Below are 18215 nucleotides of genomic sequence, written 5' to 3' on the forward strand. Positions count from 1 at the left end.
TACCTTGGGGGCCCCCCCCACAAACGACTTCAGTGCAAATTCTGAATATACGTCAACAGTGTTTCCCCTGGGTTGAAATGGCTGTGAGGTGGTGGGTTGCGGCAGAGGCGCGAAGCAGCTAGGGGGGTCCAGGGGCATGCTCCCCCGGAAAAATTTTGAAAATCAAGATGCAAAATGGGGCATTCTGGCACAATTTGGAGCACTGTGACAGGTTCGCTGTCCGTGGGTCCACTCAATACACACACACGCCCTGGTTGTCGAGGGAATATTGTTTATTACTCCACTACTTAATGTTCGCCACAGTCCGGTACGCAGCCTCCGCTGCCTCTCAGTTCCCGCTGCCTCCGCTGTCTCTCCGCTGCTCCTCTCATCTCCCCTCTTCTCTGTCCGCCCGACTTTTTATCCTCCGCTCCGGCTGCTACTGCGGAGATAATCAGGTCAGCCGATTACCACCACCTGTGTCAACTACCTTGACGCTGCCTCCACGCACCCCTCCACACCTCTCTCTCCTGCAGCTGAGCTCTCCCACGCCCGTCGCCACAAGCACATTTTGTTGTATTTGTAGCCATTTCCAAAAAGTAAATTAAATAAAATTTTCATGTTTCTATTCTAAAACTTAGTGATAAGGAGAAAATATGACAAATATAAACCCACTTGTCCTTGCGATCAAAACATGTCAACTAGTCCAGTCTATTATATTCTGGTCAGATTTCCACCAGCCATTCCAAAATGCCACATCAGTTCTTATTACAAATTTGAAAAAGATGACAAAGGACTTGAATCTGGAATCAAGTGGTGACTTTTACTTTTTTTTCTAAAAACAACTACATGTTAGGTACCAAATTCCCACTTCATTTTTATTTAGAATAAAAAGGTTATGTCATGACCTTCATTTTACTTAAAAATGTGAAAGAAAACTTCAACTCAGGGTTAACAACTGGTTTTCTGAAGGAGTTAGTTCTGTTTTCAAAACTGTTACCTTTTTGAACAGAACCAGAATTTGAACACAGAATTTGTTTTGCCATTGAATGATATAATTTCGGGCACTCTATAAATCATTTTATCAAAAGAAACTAGGAACTTTATATTCCGTTGAAATCATTTGTCTTGTTCGTAAGAACGGGTTTTGTCGTGCCTAAATGTTTTAACGGGAGCCATTTTTGCAGTCACTGTCAATTCGCATCGCTGGTCAAGTAGTGATGGGTAGATGAGACCTCATCGTGTGTGTCACACTTTTCCCTCATTGTATCATTCATGTATCACGCAGTGTCGGTTTGACTAATTGGTGCCACGAGTGGATTAAGAAATGTACTGCAGCCAATGAACAATAAAGTTTGAAACAATTTGTGATGAATGAACTTGACTGAAGGTAATGCAACTATTTTTTAAAACTGTATGTCTAAAAATAAATACAAATAGACTTGAAAGTGTTTTTGTTTGACAGAGAAAGTAGGCCTACATGTGATAAATTGAATGTTATATTATCATTAAAATGCAGGCTTAAGTGCTTTGTGCCTGTTGTGACCACAGTCAATGTCAAGTGTTGTTTATAATTTTCTCAATAAACCCAGTTGTGTTACCATGCAGGAAATCATGCTGGTAGTAATTTTTAAGCCCCAGAATTATAATTCGTAGCGTGTATTTCAGCAGTTTTTATGCTTTTACTTTACAGCAAATGCTTCTTTACTTTCACTTCACTGAATTACTTTTACATTTATTGGAGTAAATTTTGACCCAATTTACTTTTACTCAAGTAATGTAATCAAGTTCTTTGATCATTACTGACTATGTTGATGTTGGAAGTTCATTTAGATGTTTTTTTTTAAAGTTTCCTTTACCTTTTAACAGAAATTACCTGTAAAGTTGCTTAGCTTACTTTTTATTACAAATGATTGTAAAACAGAGTATAAAAGTACAGATTGGCATGCCAGAAAAACATTTTCATATTTGAAAAGGCACATGACATGTTTATATGATTTTATAACATACATAAAAAACCAAGTTCTCTAGAACACTAAAATCTTTGCTTTCTTTTTGCTTTTTCTGCTCTCTTTCTCTTTTCATCTGTGTGTAATAATGAACCCGCAAATGTGAGTCGCGCTGTGTACGTTAAAGCCGTGTACAGAGAACGGATGGATGGATATTGGTTGTTTGTTGGACAAATGTGTTTATATTACCCGCTGTGGTAATCACATCTGAAAGTGGTTTATACCGGCGGATTCGTGAGAATTTAAGCTTTCCATCGGTGTATAATGTTTCGATCATCGAGTTGGCAGTGTTGTTCTATTTTGAAAAATGCTTATGTAAATATCAAAATGGCCCACCCGCGGGCCACTGAACCTTAACGGGTTTTAATTCCGGTTATGTTTAGAGTCAAGGATTTAGATAATTTTGGGTTAAGTGAAGGGATTTGTTATATATTAAAGGTTAGAAAATGTAATTGCAATTACCAAATATCCAACCGGAGGAGAAAAAGGCACCGTGGCAAACAAGACTCAGACTGAGCCCTAAACTTGATGCTCACAACATTTATCAAAACAAAAAAGTCATACAACCTACCTTTATCCTTGTTTTTCTTTTCCTGCTCCTCCAACCGTTTTCTCTTTCTTTTTTGTGCCCCTGAGAGGTACATTTTCTTGGACAGCAACATTTCTGTTTGCTTCTGTCGGTCATTGAGCAATGACACTGTCACTGAACTTGCGCAGCCGCCAAGGTATTCTGCCGCAGGAGTAACTAGGTCCACTTATTGATACCATCGAAGGTTGACATACTTGGCAACCTAGCTGGCATTAGTAAATTATACCTAAATTATTGTTGTACAACCCGGAACAATGGTTATTCATTGTTTTGTTTTTTTTCTCAATTTTTTTACAATTACACTTGCTTTTAATTAAGGACTCTGGGGGGCCCCTGGTGGTGGTGGGCCCTAAGCGACCGCTTAACTCGCTTATGCCTTATATAGTATATAGTCATATATGTATATACATATACATATATTGGGTGTATAGTCCATAAACACTGCTGCTATGGTGGGGGCGTGCAATGGGAGGCTGGAGAAGTAATTCTCTCATCAGAGTGAATCCATCCTGTATGGTATTGGTGATGTTTGCAATGTTGTTATTGATTTGTTCCATGTTGATAGTGTTGCGTCTTGAGGTCTCCTCCATCAGCTGGAGCATCCTCTTTTTATTTGTAGGTCTTCATTTGCTATATCTGCAGGAACCTTTTTCTTCAGCCTGTCTCCTCTGTGGCTGTTCAGCTTGGCCTTAAAAGACACAAAGAACAAATTAATTTGATTATCAAGAGAATAGCAAGGGTCTGGTAATATATTCATGTATGTAATGAACATTATCAATCAATCAATCAAACTTTATTTCTAAAACACTTTTCATACAAAAAATGGAGCAGAAAATGTTGAACATTCAAGTAAACATTAAACAGAGTCGGGAAAATAATAATTAAAATACTAAAATGAAATAATAATAAAAATACAGAACCCCATCCACCCTCCCAGCCCACATTTAACACAGACAGCCAATTAAGCACACACACACACACACACACACACACACACACACACACACACACACACACACACACACACACACAGGGACACAAAGTCAAAATTATCCAATAACAGAGGACTGAGGAAACGTTATTTTGAGTTAAAAATGAGGAAACACAGGAGCTAAGACTAAATGGAGAAAACCATGACAATACATCAATGGGAACAATAATGCTAAAAGTTGACAATAAATAATTACATAAATAGCTAAATAAAATGAATAAAACTGTTTAAAACCCAACAAAAGAGGAAATAAGTAAAAAGTAGTTTTACATAAAATAGTAACTCTGGAACTAAAATGAAGTAAAAGACATATAATGCAAAATAAGAGAGTAACACAAAATTCATCTCAAAGCCAAATTCAAAAGGGAGGTCTTGAGTTTGCTTTTAAAACATAAACAGTAGGTGCTGCTCTCAGGTCTTCAGGTAGACTGTCCCACAAACGGGAGCCGTAATAATGGAAAGATGCTTCAGCATATGATTTGGTTTTAACTTTGAGAACTATTAAAAGACCACTACCTTTGAGGCAGTAAGGCAGAGCACATAATTTGTTTTGATTAGATAACTTCTGAGCTATAGTTCATTTATGTTTGTGTACTACAAAACTGTACAAAACAATTTTGTATTGAGTGTGTTATGACACATGTTGTGACCTACCTGCAGCATCTTTCTGCGCTGCCTTATGACTGGAGGAGGCAGCTGACTTTCGGCTGTGTCTTGAGACTGTGGCGAGTCAGTGGGCTCCTCCGAAGTCACTAAAGTCTGTGAAGAAGTTGAACTCTGTGTGGAAGATGAATCGATGAGGTCCGCCGTCTCAATGCCTGATTCAGTGGAGCATGTAGCAGGCGACCCTCCCCAAATCTCCGTGCAGAGTTCAAAAAACATGTACACCACACGGCCAACACCACTCTTTCGCCCACTGTCCACTGCCTGCCTGTATTTTCCTCGGAGGTTTTTTATTTTTGCGGTTACCTGGGGTATCGTAATGGCTGTGGGGTCGTGAGGAAAATCTCTGTCGGTGGATATTGTTCCTGAAAGGTCATCATGATGTCAGCGTATTTTGACTGACATGTCTCCCAATCAATGCTTTCTTGCAGCTTTTTGGATTTATAATCCAGTGACACCCGAAGCAAGAGTTCAACCTCATGGTCCGTCCAGACTAACGTAGTAGCTTGCCCCATAGACATAATAAAGAGTAGACGCCGCTCGGGGTGTTGCACAGCGAGAAATGTGTGTGTGTGTGTTTACAGTGTTTGCAAAATACCTGTCTACAGTCGAGCTTAATATCAGAATATTCTATTACCTATTATTATTATTATCTATTATTCCCGCTATGAATATTAAAATACGCCGAACCATTTGTCCTGTATCATAGCTACATGTATGATGTTTGCAGGAAAAAAATAAAAACAAAAACGCGTGAAAATTAGTTTAATATTCAGAGTTAAGATGGATTAAATGCGCTGTCAAACAGCGCTGAGTGGAGCGGATGACCGGTCCAAGATGGCGGCCCCACCGCTCGTCAGCCCCAGTAGGCAGTAGCGGTCGATGCGCAGCGTCTACTCTTTATTATGTCTATGGCTTGCCCACGTTGCCCACTCATGCTTCCCAGCTTGAGCTCTGTTTACAACTTTTGCCGCAAGTGCGCATGCCCACTGTTTTTTCTTCTGTTTGCGCGTGTTTCCGTCATATCGTTACAGCGCCCCTAGAGGTCTGGCATGTGTTTTACAGCGTTTCCATGCGTATCGAGTGCATTCATGTAGACGCACACATTCTCTGAGACGCCTTCGTCTTTATGGCGATCGTTTTGGAAACTGTTAAGCGTTTTGTCTTCGTGTTTGATCTTCTTGTTTTCTTTCAGGCTAAAGATGACTCCAGAGAACTTGATTACACTGAGGTGGTTTTTTCCAACGTTGCTGCCTCCTCTCTCAGCAGCGCCCCCTGTGGTGATGTAGATAACGTCCTCTACTCCACTCTTCAGATGAATGTGAGATCTGCCAACACCATCAGAGAAGCTTCAGCTCCTCTGTACTCTACTGTTGCTCTACATCGGTAGTGTCTTTAGATTTTAGAACAAACTCCTTCGTGTCATAACTTTGCTGTTGAAACTGTTGTTTATTCTTAAAGGATAATTCTGGTTTCATTTCTGTTATTGTGGCTCTTTGGGTCATGATAACTTGACCCACTGAACCACAGCAGACACATTAACAGGAAACACATCAGACTGGAATAAATCATCCTTTAAATATTTTGGTTAAATACTATCATAGTGCTTTTGGTAAAGCTTGTTGTTTTTATTAAAGAGTGAAATGCTTCCTGCAAAGTTCACACTGTAAAGGAATTGAGTGAATCCCTGTAGAGGATAAAGGATAGGATGATTTTTAAAAATCTTTTCCATATTTTCATACATTTTAGTTATTTTTTGGATATATTTATGTATTTGGTTATTTATTTTACATTCACTGACTAAATCAATTTTTTTTGACATTTCAATAATATTTTTATGAATTTTATTATAAATTCTTGGGCATTTTATTGATATTTTCAGACATCTTCTGATTGTATATATATTTTCTAAATATTTTTTTTTATTAATCAAATTCTAATAATTTATTCTGACATTTCAATAATACTTTTGAATATTTTATCAATAATCTTGAACATATTTACAAGAATAGGATACTTTGTTAGTATATATACAGACACATGAATATTCATGTTAATATTTCAGTTTATCGATATTTTATCAATATTTACAGATACATAAATACTTTGTGGATACTATTCGTATTTGAGGGAATTCTTTTTATATTGCTGTACTTTGATTAATATTTTCAGATATGTTAGATTTTTTTTACTCTTAAATAAAATTTTTCAAATAATATTACTTATGTACATTGTTCATATATATATATATGTGTGTGTGTGTGTGTGTGTGTGTGTGTGTGTGTGTGTATATATATATATATGTATATATACATATATATATGTGTGTGTGTGTGTGTATATATATATATATATATATATATATATATATATATGTATATATATATATATATATATGTGTGTGTGTGTGTGTGTGTGTGTGTGTGTATATATATATATATATATATATATATATATATGTATATATACATATACATATATATATGTGTGTGTGTGTGTGTGTGTGTGTGTGTGTATATATATATATATATATATATATATGTGTGTGTGTGTGTGTGTGTATATATATATACATATACATATACATATATTGGGTGTTTAATGTTTATTTTGTAATTTGTATTTTTTCCTTGGCAGTCATGCATGTTAATGTCTCATTGTACTCTGAAATGAAAGCAAAGAACAAATACACAAATGAAGTTAAAAAAAATTGAAACCACAATGTCTTCTAAACTTTTGACCACCTTTGTCAGATCTAACAGCTGAACACACTCAGTCTTTCCTCAATGGAAATCAAATATTCTTCAGAAAGTTCTTCCAACTTTGTAGCAGAAGTTTCCATAAATGTGTGGTTCTTGTGGGTTCTTTGCTTTCACTCTTCTGTCCAGTTCATCCCAAACCAGCTCCACGGGGTTTAAGGGTGCTTTCACATATATGCCTTTTGGTCCGCCTAAAACGGACTAGAGTCCGCAACACCAGCAAGTACGGTTCGTTTGGTCTGGTGTGAAAGCAGACCAGATGTTTTTGGTGCGGACTAAAGAACCGGACCGAGACCACCTTTGAGAGGTGGTCTCGGTCCGCTTCTATGTGAACTCCAGTTCGGTTCGCTCCTGGTGAGAACACAAACCTGTCTCCATTCGGACCGGCTTGATGGCGCAGCAGACTTTTTGGTCTACGGGAGCTTCCGTAGCCAAAAACGACTGTGTAATGTTCTCGTACCAAATGCGAGCTTCATGCTGGAACAACAGCAGTATTTGTGCTTGCTGCATAAAGCAATGATACGAATATATGGCAACAAGAAGGAACAGGAGAGCATAGTTCATTGTTTACGAATAAACCTCGACCCATGGAATGTTTTCTTCTGGGATTTTTCCCTCTTCACATGCTGCGCCAATCAGCGTTCACCGACGTCATCTAAAACACCTTATTTTTGTGAACAGCGCCGCCAAACGACTGGGGGCAGATATAACATTCATCGTAGTTGGTTCAACTGCGAAAACACTGGTGTGAATGCGAACCGAACCAGTTGAAATTAGCAACATTGTAACAACTTTTGGGTCCAAACGAACCACTCTAACGGACTAACAGGTGTGAAAGCACCCTAAGTCTGGAGACTGTGCTGCCACTCCATGTTTTCAAGCTCTTCATCTGTTTTTTTTTTTCCTGAGGTAGTTCTGGCAGAGCTTGGACTGATGTTTTGGGTCATTATCTTGCTGTAGGATGAACCTCTGACCAACTAGAACAGACGGTTCTGCATGGAGCTGCAGAATGCTGTGGTAGACGTTTAGGTTCAGGGTTCCTCTCACTCTGTATAAGAACCGACCCTGGATCCATCAAAGCAGCCCCAGACCATCATACTTCCTCCTCCATGTTTGACAGTTGATGTCACACACTGAGGAACCATCCTTTATCCTACTGGACAGCTACAAAAATCCTGCTGATGAACCAAAGATTTAAAATTTGGATTCTTCAGTCCATGATTCCTTCTTCCAGTCTTCAGTAGTCCATTGGTTGTGTTTCATGGTCGAGACAAGCCTCTTTTTCTTATTCTGACGTCTCCTGCTGCAACTCCAAATCTTCTCTTCACACTTGAATTGAGATTTCTTTCTACGACCACTATTCAGCTGTACGAGAAGCTGTTGACTTTCAGAAACTTGTCTTCTGATTCTGTTGTGGCTTTGAGTCTTCCATTTCTCTTCTTGTCAGAGTTTCCTCCAGTGTATGAGCCTTTTGATGGTGAAGAAAACTGGACTCACTGACACCTTGACTTTCTTCACAGTTTCTCTGTGGGAAAGACCTGCTGTACATTTTAAGTGTTATGATGGTCTGTCTCTCTTCTATTGTTAATTGTCTTTTCCTCTCCATTGTTAAAGCAACACACTACTTTCTGCAGTAGAATATTGTTCTAATAATGCTCTGGAGGGTTTGGAGCCATGGTGTGTTCCAACTCTACTTTTATGCAGACAGATGAGGTTGGAAGTATTCTAGAAAAGTTGGACATCTGTAGGATTTGGTAGCACCAACTTTCAAGGCTTGATCAACCTCCATTGCTGCAGAACAGCTTTAAGTTGTTAAACCATTTCTGTTATCTGAAAAATGCCTTTCTGTGTAATTCTGAAATGTACATTTTTTTTGCAGTTTTGGGTAACCTTACTTTGTTTTTCTTTCTTTTTTCTTTTTACCTCTGGCAGTTCAGCACTTACCTTCATAAAATGTCAAACTGTTCATTAGACTTGAACTACTTGAATTTCAGTTTTAAAAAATGGAAAAAATTGGATGTTTTAAAACTTTTGACCAATAGTTAATATATGCTAAGTCTGACTGAGGATGGAACATGTTTGTAGGAAAAGAACAACACAAAAGAAGTTTAAAGTTCATGTCAAAGATGGTGAGTTTGTTCTGACAGACAGGAAAATGTTTCTGGAGTCTCCTGAATGTTTGAATTTTCATTTTTCATTAATTTGTGACATTAGAATTTCATATTTTTGTCCAAATCTGTTCCTTTGTGTTGCTTGTTGTCTTTCTCAGTCACATGTAGAAATCCAGCCTCTAAACTATAAACAGTTTGACCTGATAAAACTGCAGCGCTGCCAATAAATGAACATTAACTGTAATTTAATGAGCTCTATAGAAAGTGGTGTGTATAGATGGACAGCTGAACTTTGACTCTGCGCTAGAATAAAGAGGTTAAAGAAGAGGGGAGGAGTGTAGAGCTGAGTTTGTAGGAGGGACCATCATGAAGAGAAGTGAGCAGTTCCTGGTTTGTCAGAGAAGAAAGAAGAGAAGCAGCATTAAAGCATCAGAGCCTCAACATGAAAGTCTTCCACACTTTTATCTGTTTCCTCTTCATCGGTGAGTTCAGACACTTCTGATTTCTGTTCATTGTTCATCTTCTCACACTTATTTTTCTTCTTCTTCTTCTTTAGAGTTGATCAGGAAGTTTTGCACCTCATTGAACAGTTTTAAGTGAGAACTCTGTTCCATGTTGTTGGTTTCTGTAGTTAAACATGAAGTTAACAGTCAGATATGAGTCACTGGAACATGCGGTTTATGTCTTAAAATCTAAATTTGTGAGGACATTAAAATGTTCAAAGTTTTTGTTTTCTTTTCAACAGTTTTTATTGGTTTTGCTTCACTTTCACCTCCAGAATTCAACAAAAATATGAGTTTGTGTTTGACTTCTGTTGTATGTCGACTGTATATTTGTGTTGCTTTGGAACAAACGCAGCAAACTCAGGAAACTGTAACCATCAGATAGACTCAGAAAAATATGTTTAGAGTCACAGAAGTAAAACATGTTTAAATCTACACAGAGTCAGTCTTAAACGTCTTAAAATATAAACCTGTGAGGATATTAAAGGGTTCAAACAAACATGTTCATCTTTAAATTATTATTTTTTGTTCACTGTCTTAATTTTGTTTTCTTTTGTTTTGCATCTTCGTTGAATGGTTTAGTTTTGTGCTGCTGGCTGGCAACATTTTTTTTTTCACACCAACTAAAGAGGAACAGAATTGCAGAATTCTAGTAAATCACTGGCAGCAGGTGTGGTTGTGAAGCAACACATTAAAACTTAACTTCAGCAGTAAAGATAGAATCAGCAGATGAAGACGTCTGACAGAAAATAAAAGAACAAACTAAACTTAAGGGAGCTCTAAAAACAGAAGCAGAAAAAGTGAAGATTGATGGATAAAAATGAAGCAGAAACCATGATGAAATATAAAAACATTAAAATAATTAGTTTGAAAAAGACAACATGACATTTATATGACATGATGGATGATTGTAGCCATAATTTAAATACACACATGGTGTTTGGAATTAGACTTGAAGAGAAAAATATTCAAAAAAATGTTTTTAATGTATTTTACAGAAATATATCATCTTCAGACTGCAGCGTGTTACAGGATGATGTTAGTAACTATTGATTATTTATCCTTTTAACAGCACTGCAGGATGGAAACACTGGATGTGTTGATGTAGAAAATGAACCCTTCAGAAGACTGGAAGGAGAAGACATCACAGTCAGATGTTCATTTGCTTTCTCTGGAGACACAAAGTTCTTCTGTCGGCACAAATGTGAAGAAGGAAACATTCTCATTAAAACAACAAAGAACAACGATCAGAGAGGCAGATACAGAATTAGATATGAAAGCAAATCTTTTACATCAGACGATATTCTGCATGTGAGCATCAAACAGCTGAAGAAGTCTGACTCTGGTTGGTACAGATGTGCTTTGGGAAGATCTTTGTTTCCAGATTCATCTGAGGATTTTGAAATTGTTGTCTCAGAAGGTGAGTTTCTTATTTTCTTTCTGTTTCTGAAGGTCTAAAGAAAGTGCTTCAGTATTTAAATTAAATATTTAGTTCTTATTTCCATCAGTTCTGCTGTAAAACATGTAGAAACCTCCAACTGTTCCTCCTGCAGACTCTCTGAATATTCATCTATTCTATTTATCTGAGTGTTAATGAACCTGTCAGTTCAGCTTCCAGCAGTATGGTCAGGATTCTGATTATTTCACTGTTTACAGCTTCAACCACTTCACAACCAAAGTCCACTCTTCCAACTTTTCCACCGTCAACATTTCTCCCATCAGTCTCCACGGCAACAACACCAACAGAAGAGAGTTTGAGCTCCACTTCAGGAACATCTAAACCTCCATCAGCCTCCTCTGAAGACATCAGGAAGCAAGACTCATCTTCAGGTACGTCATCAGGTCACATATATGAAGTCAGTTTTTAGTTTCCAATGACTCCAAGAACTCTGAATTGTTCTATGATGGAATCATTGAAACACATAAATCTTTTTGACAAAAAAGCCTTCACGGCAACAACACCAACAGAACAGAGTTTGAGCTCCACTTCAGGAACATCTAAACCTCCATCATCCTCCACTGAATCCTCCGAGCAGCTCGACTCATCTCCACCACGTTCAGGTACGTCTTATAAATAATCCCCCAGATTAATACAGATAAAGTATTTTGATGGGACTTTTTGACAGAACAAATGAAGCTTCTGTAGTTTACATAAGAATATACATATAAAATACCACCATCACTGTGGTGGTTTGTCTCTATGAAGCCATGAGGAGCATTAAAGTGTCTGAATGACAGAAAGAACAGATTAATGAAGCAGCCATGTTTCATATCTCATGTCTGAAAATGGTTTTATATGAGTGACTGCTGCAGTAAAAACATCTGATGCAGAGGGATGTTTAAGCCGTTAATCAGGTAAACATGTGTTTAGTCTGCAGATGATCATGTTCCAGAACATATATTTACATCTTCTGTATCTCTGCAGGTTCATGAATGTGGAGCTTGTATGTATAAAACTTGTGGCTCCACATTTACTAAAGTGTCAGAGTAAAACCAACCTGTTCTCCTGTTAACACTCCTGCAGATCTGCAGCTTTACATGGGTCTGATTCTGGTGGTCAAGATCTTCATTTTATCGATGCCTTTGATGATTTTCTGCAAGAAGAGAAGATCCACCAAACCTAAAGGTGAAGCTGCAGAAACACACACAGCTTCCATCATTTCATCACTGATCACTGACTCACATTCATCTGCTGGAAACTGACACAAACCTGAACCTAAACTAACCTCATCTAACCAGCAGGTTATCTCACATTCTTCAGATCTTTATTTTCTTTTTAATCAGTCCATCATATTCAAGTCAAATCTCACAGTCAGACAGAAGTACATAAAAAAGCAGAAGGACTGTGTGGTTTTGTGTTTTTTTTTTCATCTCTGGTCTAATCTTTACAGTCACAGCTCCTCGTCTTTCTTTTGACTTTGGTTCCTCCAGTTCTAGTTCCTATAGTGAGTCTGTGTCATGGTCTGTTTGTTTGTTTGTTTGTTTGTTTTGAGCAACATCTGACAGAAGATTAATAAGTTCTGTTTTATATTATCTTACATGTGTTTTCTGTTTTTCAGGTCCTGTGGAGACGATCTACATCAACGTCTCAGAGGTCAGTAAATATGAGACTCCTGAACTTCATTAGTGTTTGTGAAAGCAGCTGATTGAACAAACTAAACTCCTCCTCTTCATCTTCATCTTCCTCCTGCAGTCCAGCAGAGTGATTGAGGAGATCAGAGAGGACAGACAGATCAGTTCTCCTCCTGTGGAAACATCTTCAGTTCAGCCCTCCTTTAAGACTGAAACATGAAAATGCTGCACTTTTCCTTCAGGACTCCTGTAGAAACTCCTGCTTTGCTTCTGTGTCTGCTTTTAAAGCTTCCTCAGGTGTGAAGAGTGAACATTTATTTCCTGTGATCTCAGCAGAAACTCACCTTTTCTAACTCTGATCTCAACAAGCTCCTCGTATGAATCAGGGAAAGATTCTCCTCCTTCTTCATTATTCCATTTACTTAAAGCTCCAGTTCCACAGAGCATGATACTGCCACCTCCATGCTTGATGGTAGGTTTGGTGTTCTTTGGGTTAAAAAAGACTCTCCAAAGACAGACTGAAACCAGTTCCAAAAAGGTCTAAAAGCAGGATCAAAATCAAACCCAATGCAGTCCAAAAAATGTTCAGAACCAGTCAGAATACAGTCTGAAACTAGTCCTAAAAAGTCAACAACCAGTACAAAACCAGAGCCAGAGCCAAAAGGACAATGGAATCTGAGGTTTATTCTCTTTCTTCTCATTTTCTGTCTTTACAAGCCGTCGTCTCGACTTTTAGAACGTACTTTCATCCATTTCTTTCCTCCTGAAGGTTAAACCACTTCAGCAGATGTTGGTTGCAGCTTTTTTTTTTTTAATATAGAAATTCAACTATTAATGACATTCAAACTAGTGCACAGACGACAGCCACAACACTGTCTGGGATCAAAGTGTTCAACAACAAGAATGGCAGAAAAAACAGCTGGACTCTGTTTAACTTGGTGTTATTATGAATGAAGCCTGCAGGGGGCAGAGTAGGACTGAAATCAGACACAAAGCCACAATAAAAACAACTCATCCACATGCTGATCACATATTTAGCAGGTTTTCTACATATTTATGGAACATTTTCTATCACTGATAATAAATGATGCTGGAATCAGATGTGAACTGATGTTAAAACAAGGATCAGTTTTCCATGAATTCTAGATGGAACCAGAAGAACAACAAGCTGCCACTGCTGCACATGGACTCACTTCTGAACTCTCACATTCATCATTGACCTTTTTCTGGGCTTTTGTGGAGAAATCAGTCCAGCAGATCTTCTAGAATTAAACATTTGTTAGTGAAGTTGTTGCACGTCATTAAACCTGTGAACTCCAAGCAGCAGTTTGTGTCTAGTTTTTGGTCCCGTCATGTTTTTCTTCACTGTGGTTCATTTTTCAATCTAAAGTCCTGCAGCTCTTTGGAAACAGAACAACATGAAGAAGGAGAGAGAACTCAGAAATGTTATCTTTGCAGAATGACAGTTATGATAGAAAATCATGAAAAAGACAAAAATGAATTGAATTTCTTTATTTTCCAAAAAATGAAAAGAAAACTGGAACCAAACATTTTCCACGTGTCCACAGGTGTTACCAACACCAGAGAAAAAGTGGTGACTCTACATAGCAGACATACTGAAGCATTTACATGTTGAATTTCCATATTCCTGACATTTAAATGTCACAGTTTTAATCTCACATTTGGTTCATTTTCCCCACAGATGTTCACATCACACATGATCAGTTCTCAGACTGTTTAAAGTCTAGAATTCAGCTTCAGTCTGTTTTCTACCGTTGTGTGGCTCTGAAATGGTGACATTTTGTTGACTTTATTTCTACATTTTCTTCAAATAGAACACGTCTTTCTGAGCTGCTGACAGGTTTTGGAGTCCTGATAGTAAAAAAGGTTTTTGTCTGCAGAACTGCTCATGTTTAAACCTGCAGTGGAACCTTTGTCTCCCCCTTCTGGCAGTGACAGTAATTACACCAACACTTCACTTTCTTGCACATTTGAGGCACTTCAGCTTCAGGGAGGAATGAACATTTGTGCATTTTTCTTTCGTGTTTATACTGATGTTACAGAAGCCTGTGTTGTCCTGTACATGTTTAAAGTTGTAAAACATGAGGTGAATATCTGTAAAACGCCCCCTGCAGGTTAAAAGCTCAAACTGCTGCCTGCTCTGTGACTGTAAATCTACTTCATTGTCCTTGTTTGACCTTAAACGGCTGAATAAACCTTGTTGTTGCTGTTTCTCAGTTTAAAACTGATGCATTCTTTGGGATCTCCAAGCGTCTCCGTCACAGGAGTGTGGTTCTCCTCTTCCATTCTCATATATATAAAACCAGATTATACAGTGTGCAGGAAAACATGCAGTATGTTTGCATACTATAAGAATTAGTACCTACTGTATACTGCAGTATGCACTTAAAGTAAACAGAACAAGTATGTAATTGATCCTACAATCTAAATAAACACCAACTCATCATTTCATTCATTCAACACTGGAAACTCATTCAATTCTATTTTATTTTATTTTATTTGTATAGCACTAATTACAGATCAAATTGTCTCAAGACGCTTTACAGAACCCATATGCCTGAACCCCCAGAGCAAACCCTAAGGCGACAGTGGTCAGAAAAAATTCCCTTTTAACAGGAAACCTTGAAAGCAGAACCCAGCTCTTTATATGGGAGGACCCATCTGCTGCTGTCCAGCAGGTTGAGAGGACAGAAGAGGTAGAGAGGTAGAAGGAAGGGGAGATGGAGGGACGGGAGAAGAGGAAGGTGGAGAACAAGGAACATATAACACACAATGGGACACATGCATGATCAGATAGATCAGTGGTTCCCAACCTGGGGTCCACGTCCCCATAAGGAGGACGCCAGAGATCTTTGTCTGCTCTGAGGCTGTGAGCTTAGAAACATTAGATTTTCACATTCTGGATCCAATCAGAGGAACACAATCACAAGTCCACCTATAAAACATTGTTAAAACACTTTTTTTTGCTCTTTCCTCAGAAATCCTTTGCTCCTTCGATGGCCACATCCAGACCTCCTTTGTCCACGCTTTCTTCAGGTTGGCTCGCTGCCTCATCCTGATTCATTATTTTTGTGTGCAGTGAGAAAATTACTGACGGGAACGACGTCTGAAAAACGCTAAACTGGTGAAGACTCATCAGTACCTAAAAACAACTCCGGCTACACCTCCAGAGTTCCCTTAAATTTGGTTTAGTGAAGGACAAGACAGAATTGTGTTATTTATGGTGAAATGCTTGCAAATGACAGCATGAAGCCAAGAAATGACAGCGACATCAGGAAACAAAACACAGTTTGGTAAAGTTGGAAAGATATTCATGGTGGGGGGGTGTTGGTTCCACAGGAGAAGCAACTGATGACTGAAGGCTCTGCCTGCCATTCTACTTTTAGAAATTCTGGGAACAACAAGTAAGCCTGCAGTCTGAGAGTTCTGCTGGGATAATATGCTGCTATCAGCTCTTTGAGAGAAATGCTCAGTTTATACAACAATTTAAAAAAGGAAGTACTGTTACATAAAAAAGATACATCTAGCAGAAAAAAAGGTAATCCACTTTAATACTATTCAGTTCAAACAACAATGCCTACTCAACTTACCAATAACTTCTATAAAGAAGAACACAATCACTTAGCATTTGTTTGAAGGAAAGAAAGTCTATACAGCTGAAGATAAATAAGAAAAACAACAAACACAACTAACACAGCGGTCCAGCTATTTAACAGTTACCACTCTAGACACTATACATCCAGCTAAGGACTTTAACAAGCAAGACAAATGAAATCCTCTTCTGCTGGTGGGCCTTGAACACACATTTAGTGGAAGCACCTCAAACAAACATCACACTGAATGTGAAAGACACAGAATGTAGGTTTGAAAAAAGACGTCTTTAAGAAGCTCTACATTGTTATTGTTGTGTTATTGTTGTCATCAATTCAACAATTATTACTTCAAGTGGAGCCAAGGCAGAAATCAAACAGTAGTCCTAGGTATAAGAGAAGAATCTAACATCAGCATTAAAGACAATTCCCATGATCAAAAGAGTATTCCATTTCAGATTTAGAGATGACTGTTACTGACTCATGTTCCTGTTCCCCACAAAAGTGACATCTGTCTGTCAGCTCATCTGGTAAAAAACAAAGAGGACAGAAAAAATAAGAGCATGTGTGATGTTGTCATGCATCCAAACTTTCTTCATATTTAGGTAGTATTTACTAGAACTGTAACATTTGACAGGATTTTTATGGACAAGTCTATGAAATACCAAAATATCTCCTAGCAGTTTCCAGGAGAAGAGTAACAGTGATTTCCACTCTGTGTCTGTTTATCACCTCTTTTGTGGCAGAAAAACTTGTGTCTTCCTTTTGCAAGAGACATTGTGCAAACAGAAAAAGACATTTGAACAGAACGTTAAGCTGTGCCTCTTAGTAATTATGAGCTTATCTGTCACCATATAGAGATATTAACCTGCTGGAAGTTCACAACTTCTGACTTTTAGACATCTGAAAAAAGTGCAATATTATTTGTCTTGGTTCAAAAAAGGACAGTCGTGTTCCAGTTTCTAAATGTGAGGATGATGACATTGCTCTGCAAAGCAAACATACTTTCAGTGCAAAGACTCCACACCATGTACTGTCACATTGTTTTGTGTGTTGTACAGTACCGCATGTCCACCTTGAACAATTACAGCCTTTTTTTCTCATGAAAGCCCAACAGAAATAAAAGAATCATTTCTACATTGATCTTCCATAAATGTGTAGCAGTTTTGCAGCGATAGTTGACATGTCTGTTAGCATGCTTTTAAAACAAGGAGCCTCACCTTGTTGTGTCCAAACATTTTTTAATGGCTTCCTTCAACTCCCCCAGAGAATCCAAGTACAAGGATTGTTTTCTTGTGGGTAGATGACCTACAAGTATGTTTCCATGAAGAAAACAATCAGACATTATTTCTTCACCTGCTCTATTTTATACCAAGTACTGCATTAGTAGATTGACTCTTTTTATGTTTTATTGATATTTTAACTGAAAGTGTCCAGTGATTTTCCAGAATAATGTCATACTCCAGGGGTTTAATCTAACATTGAATGGAATAATAAAATAGAATCATTTGATCCAAATATGAATTGCACATTAAAAATCAATTAGAAATATGGATTCCTACAACTAAACAGTTTCAAGCACAATATCTCCTGACATATGAAACATAAAGATTTACAACACATGTGTGGAAGCTATTCAGTAATTTGTTATTTTGTATAATGTTTATTTGTTATGTTATTTTGTTTAGAATACTTTATTTAGTATGAGTTATATTTGTTATATTGAGTTATAGTTATATACTCTTATTTTGAAGGTCATGGGTTATTTGGGCACACAGGTGTAGCTATTTAATCAATGGGCATTCACTCAGTGACAGAACGCACCGGGAGGACACACGGTTTTTTACCTGGGAGTTAGACAGCAGCAGGCCAAGTTTTAACATCTTTTGTACCATCGTTTTAGCGCTGAAACTAAAACCTGCCTAAAA

General features: G+C 37.9%; 1 protein-coding gene across 1 annotated transcript; it reads left to right on the plus strand.

The window, feature by feature from the left end:
* Positions 1-11226: 11226 nt before the first annotated feature.
* Positions 11227-13470, plus strand: LOC127534435 (uncharacterized). Its single transcript, XM_051949641.1, has 5 exons — positions 11227-11434; positions 11549-11665; positions 12129-12230; positions 12664-12698; positions 12798-13470. Exons 1-5 carry the CDS (start codon positions 11227-11229, stop codon positions 12894-12896), a joined length of 561 nt encoding a protein of 186 aa, XP_051805601.1. The 3' UTR covers positions 12897-13470.
* Positions 13471-18215: the final 4745 nt, after the last annotated feature.

The sequence above is a fragment of the Acanthochromis polyacanthus genome, chromosome 6, assembly GCF_021347895.1.
Source record: "Acanthochromis polyacanthus isolate Apoly-LR-REF ecotype Palm Island chromosome 6, KAUST_Apoly_ChrSc, whole genome shotgun sequence".
In the NCBI taxonomy this organism is placed as follows: Eukaryota; Metazoa; Chordata; class Actinopteri; family Pomacentridae; genus Acanthochromis; species Acanthochromis polyacanthus.

Bases quoted from the DNA above. Each gene is read 5' to 3' on its own strand.
- LOC127534435 (XM_051949641.1), top strand. From the start codon at position 11,227: ATGGTCAGGATTCTGATTATTTCACTGTTTACAGCTTCAACCACTTCA. The intron at 11,666-12,128 runs GTACGTCTTATA...ACACTCCTGCAG, and splicing joins CTCATCTCCACCACGTTCAG to ATCTGCAGCTTTACATGGGT. The intron at 12,699-12,797 runs GTCAGTAAATAT...TTCCTCCTGCAG, and splicing joins TCTACATCAACGTCTCAGAG to TCCAGCAGAGTGATTGAGGA.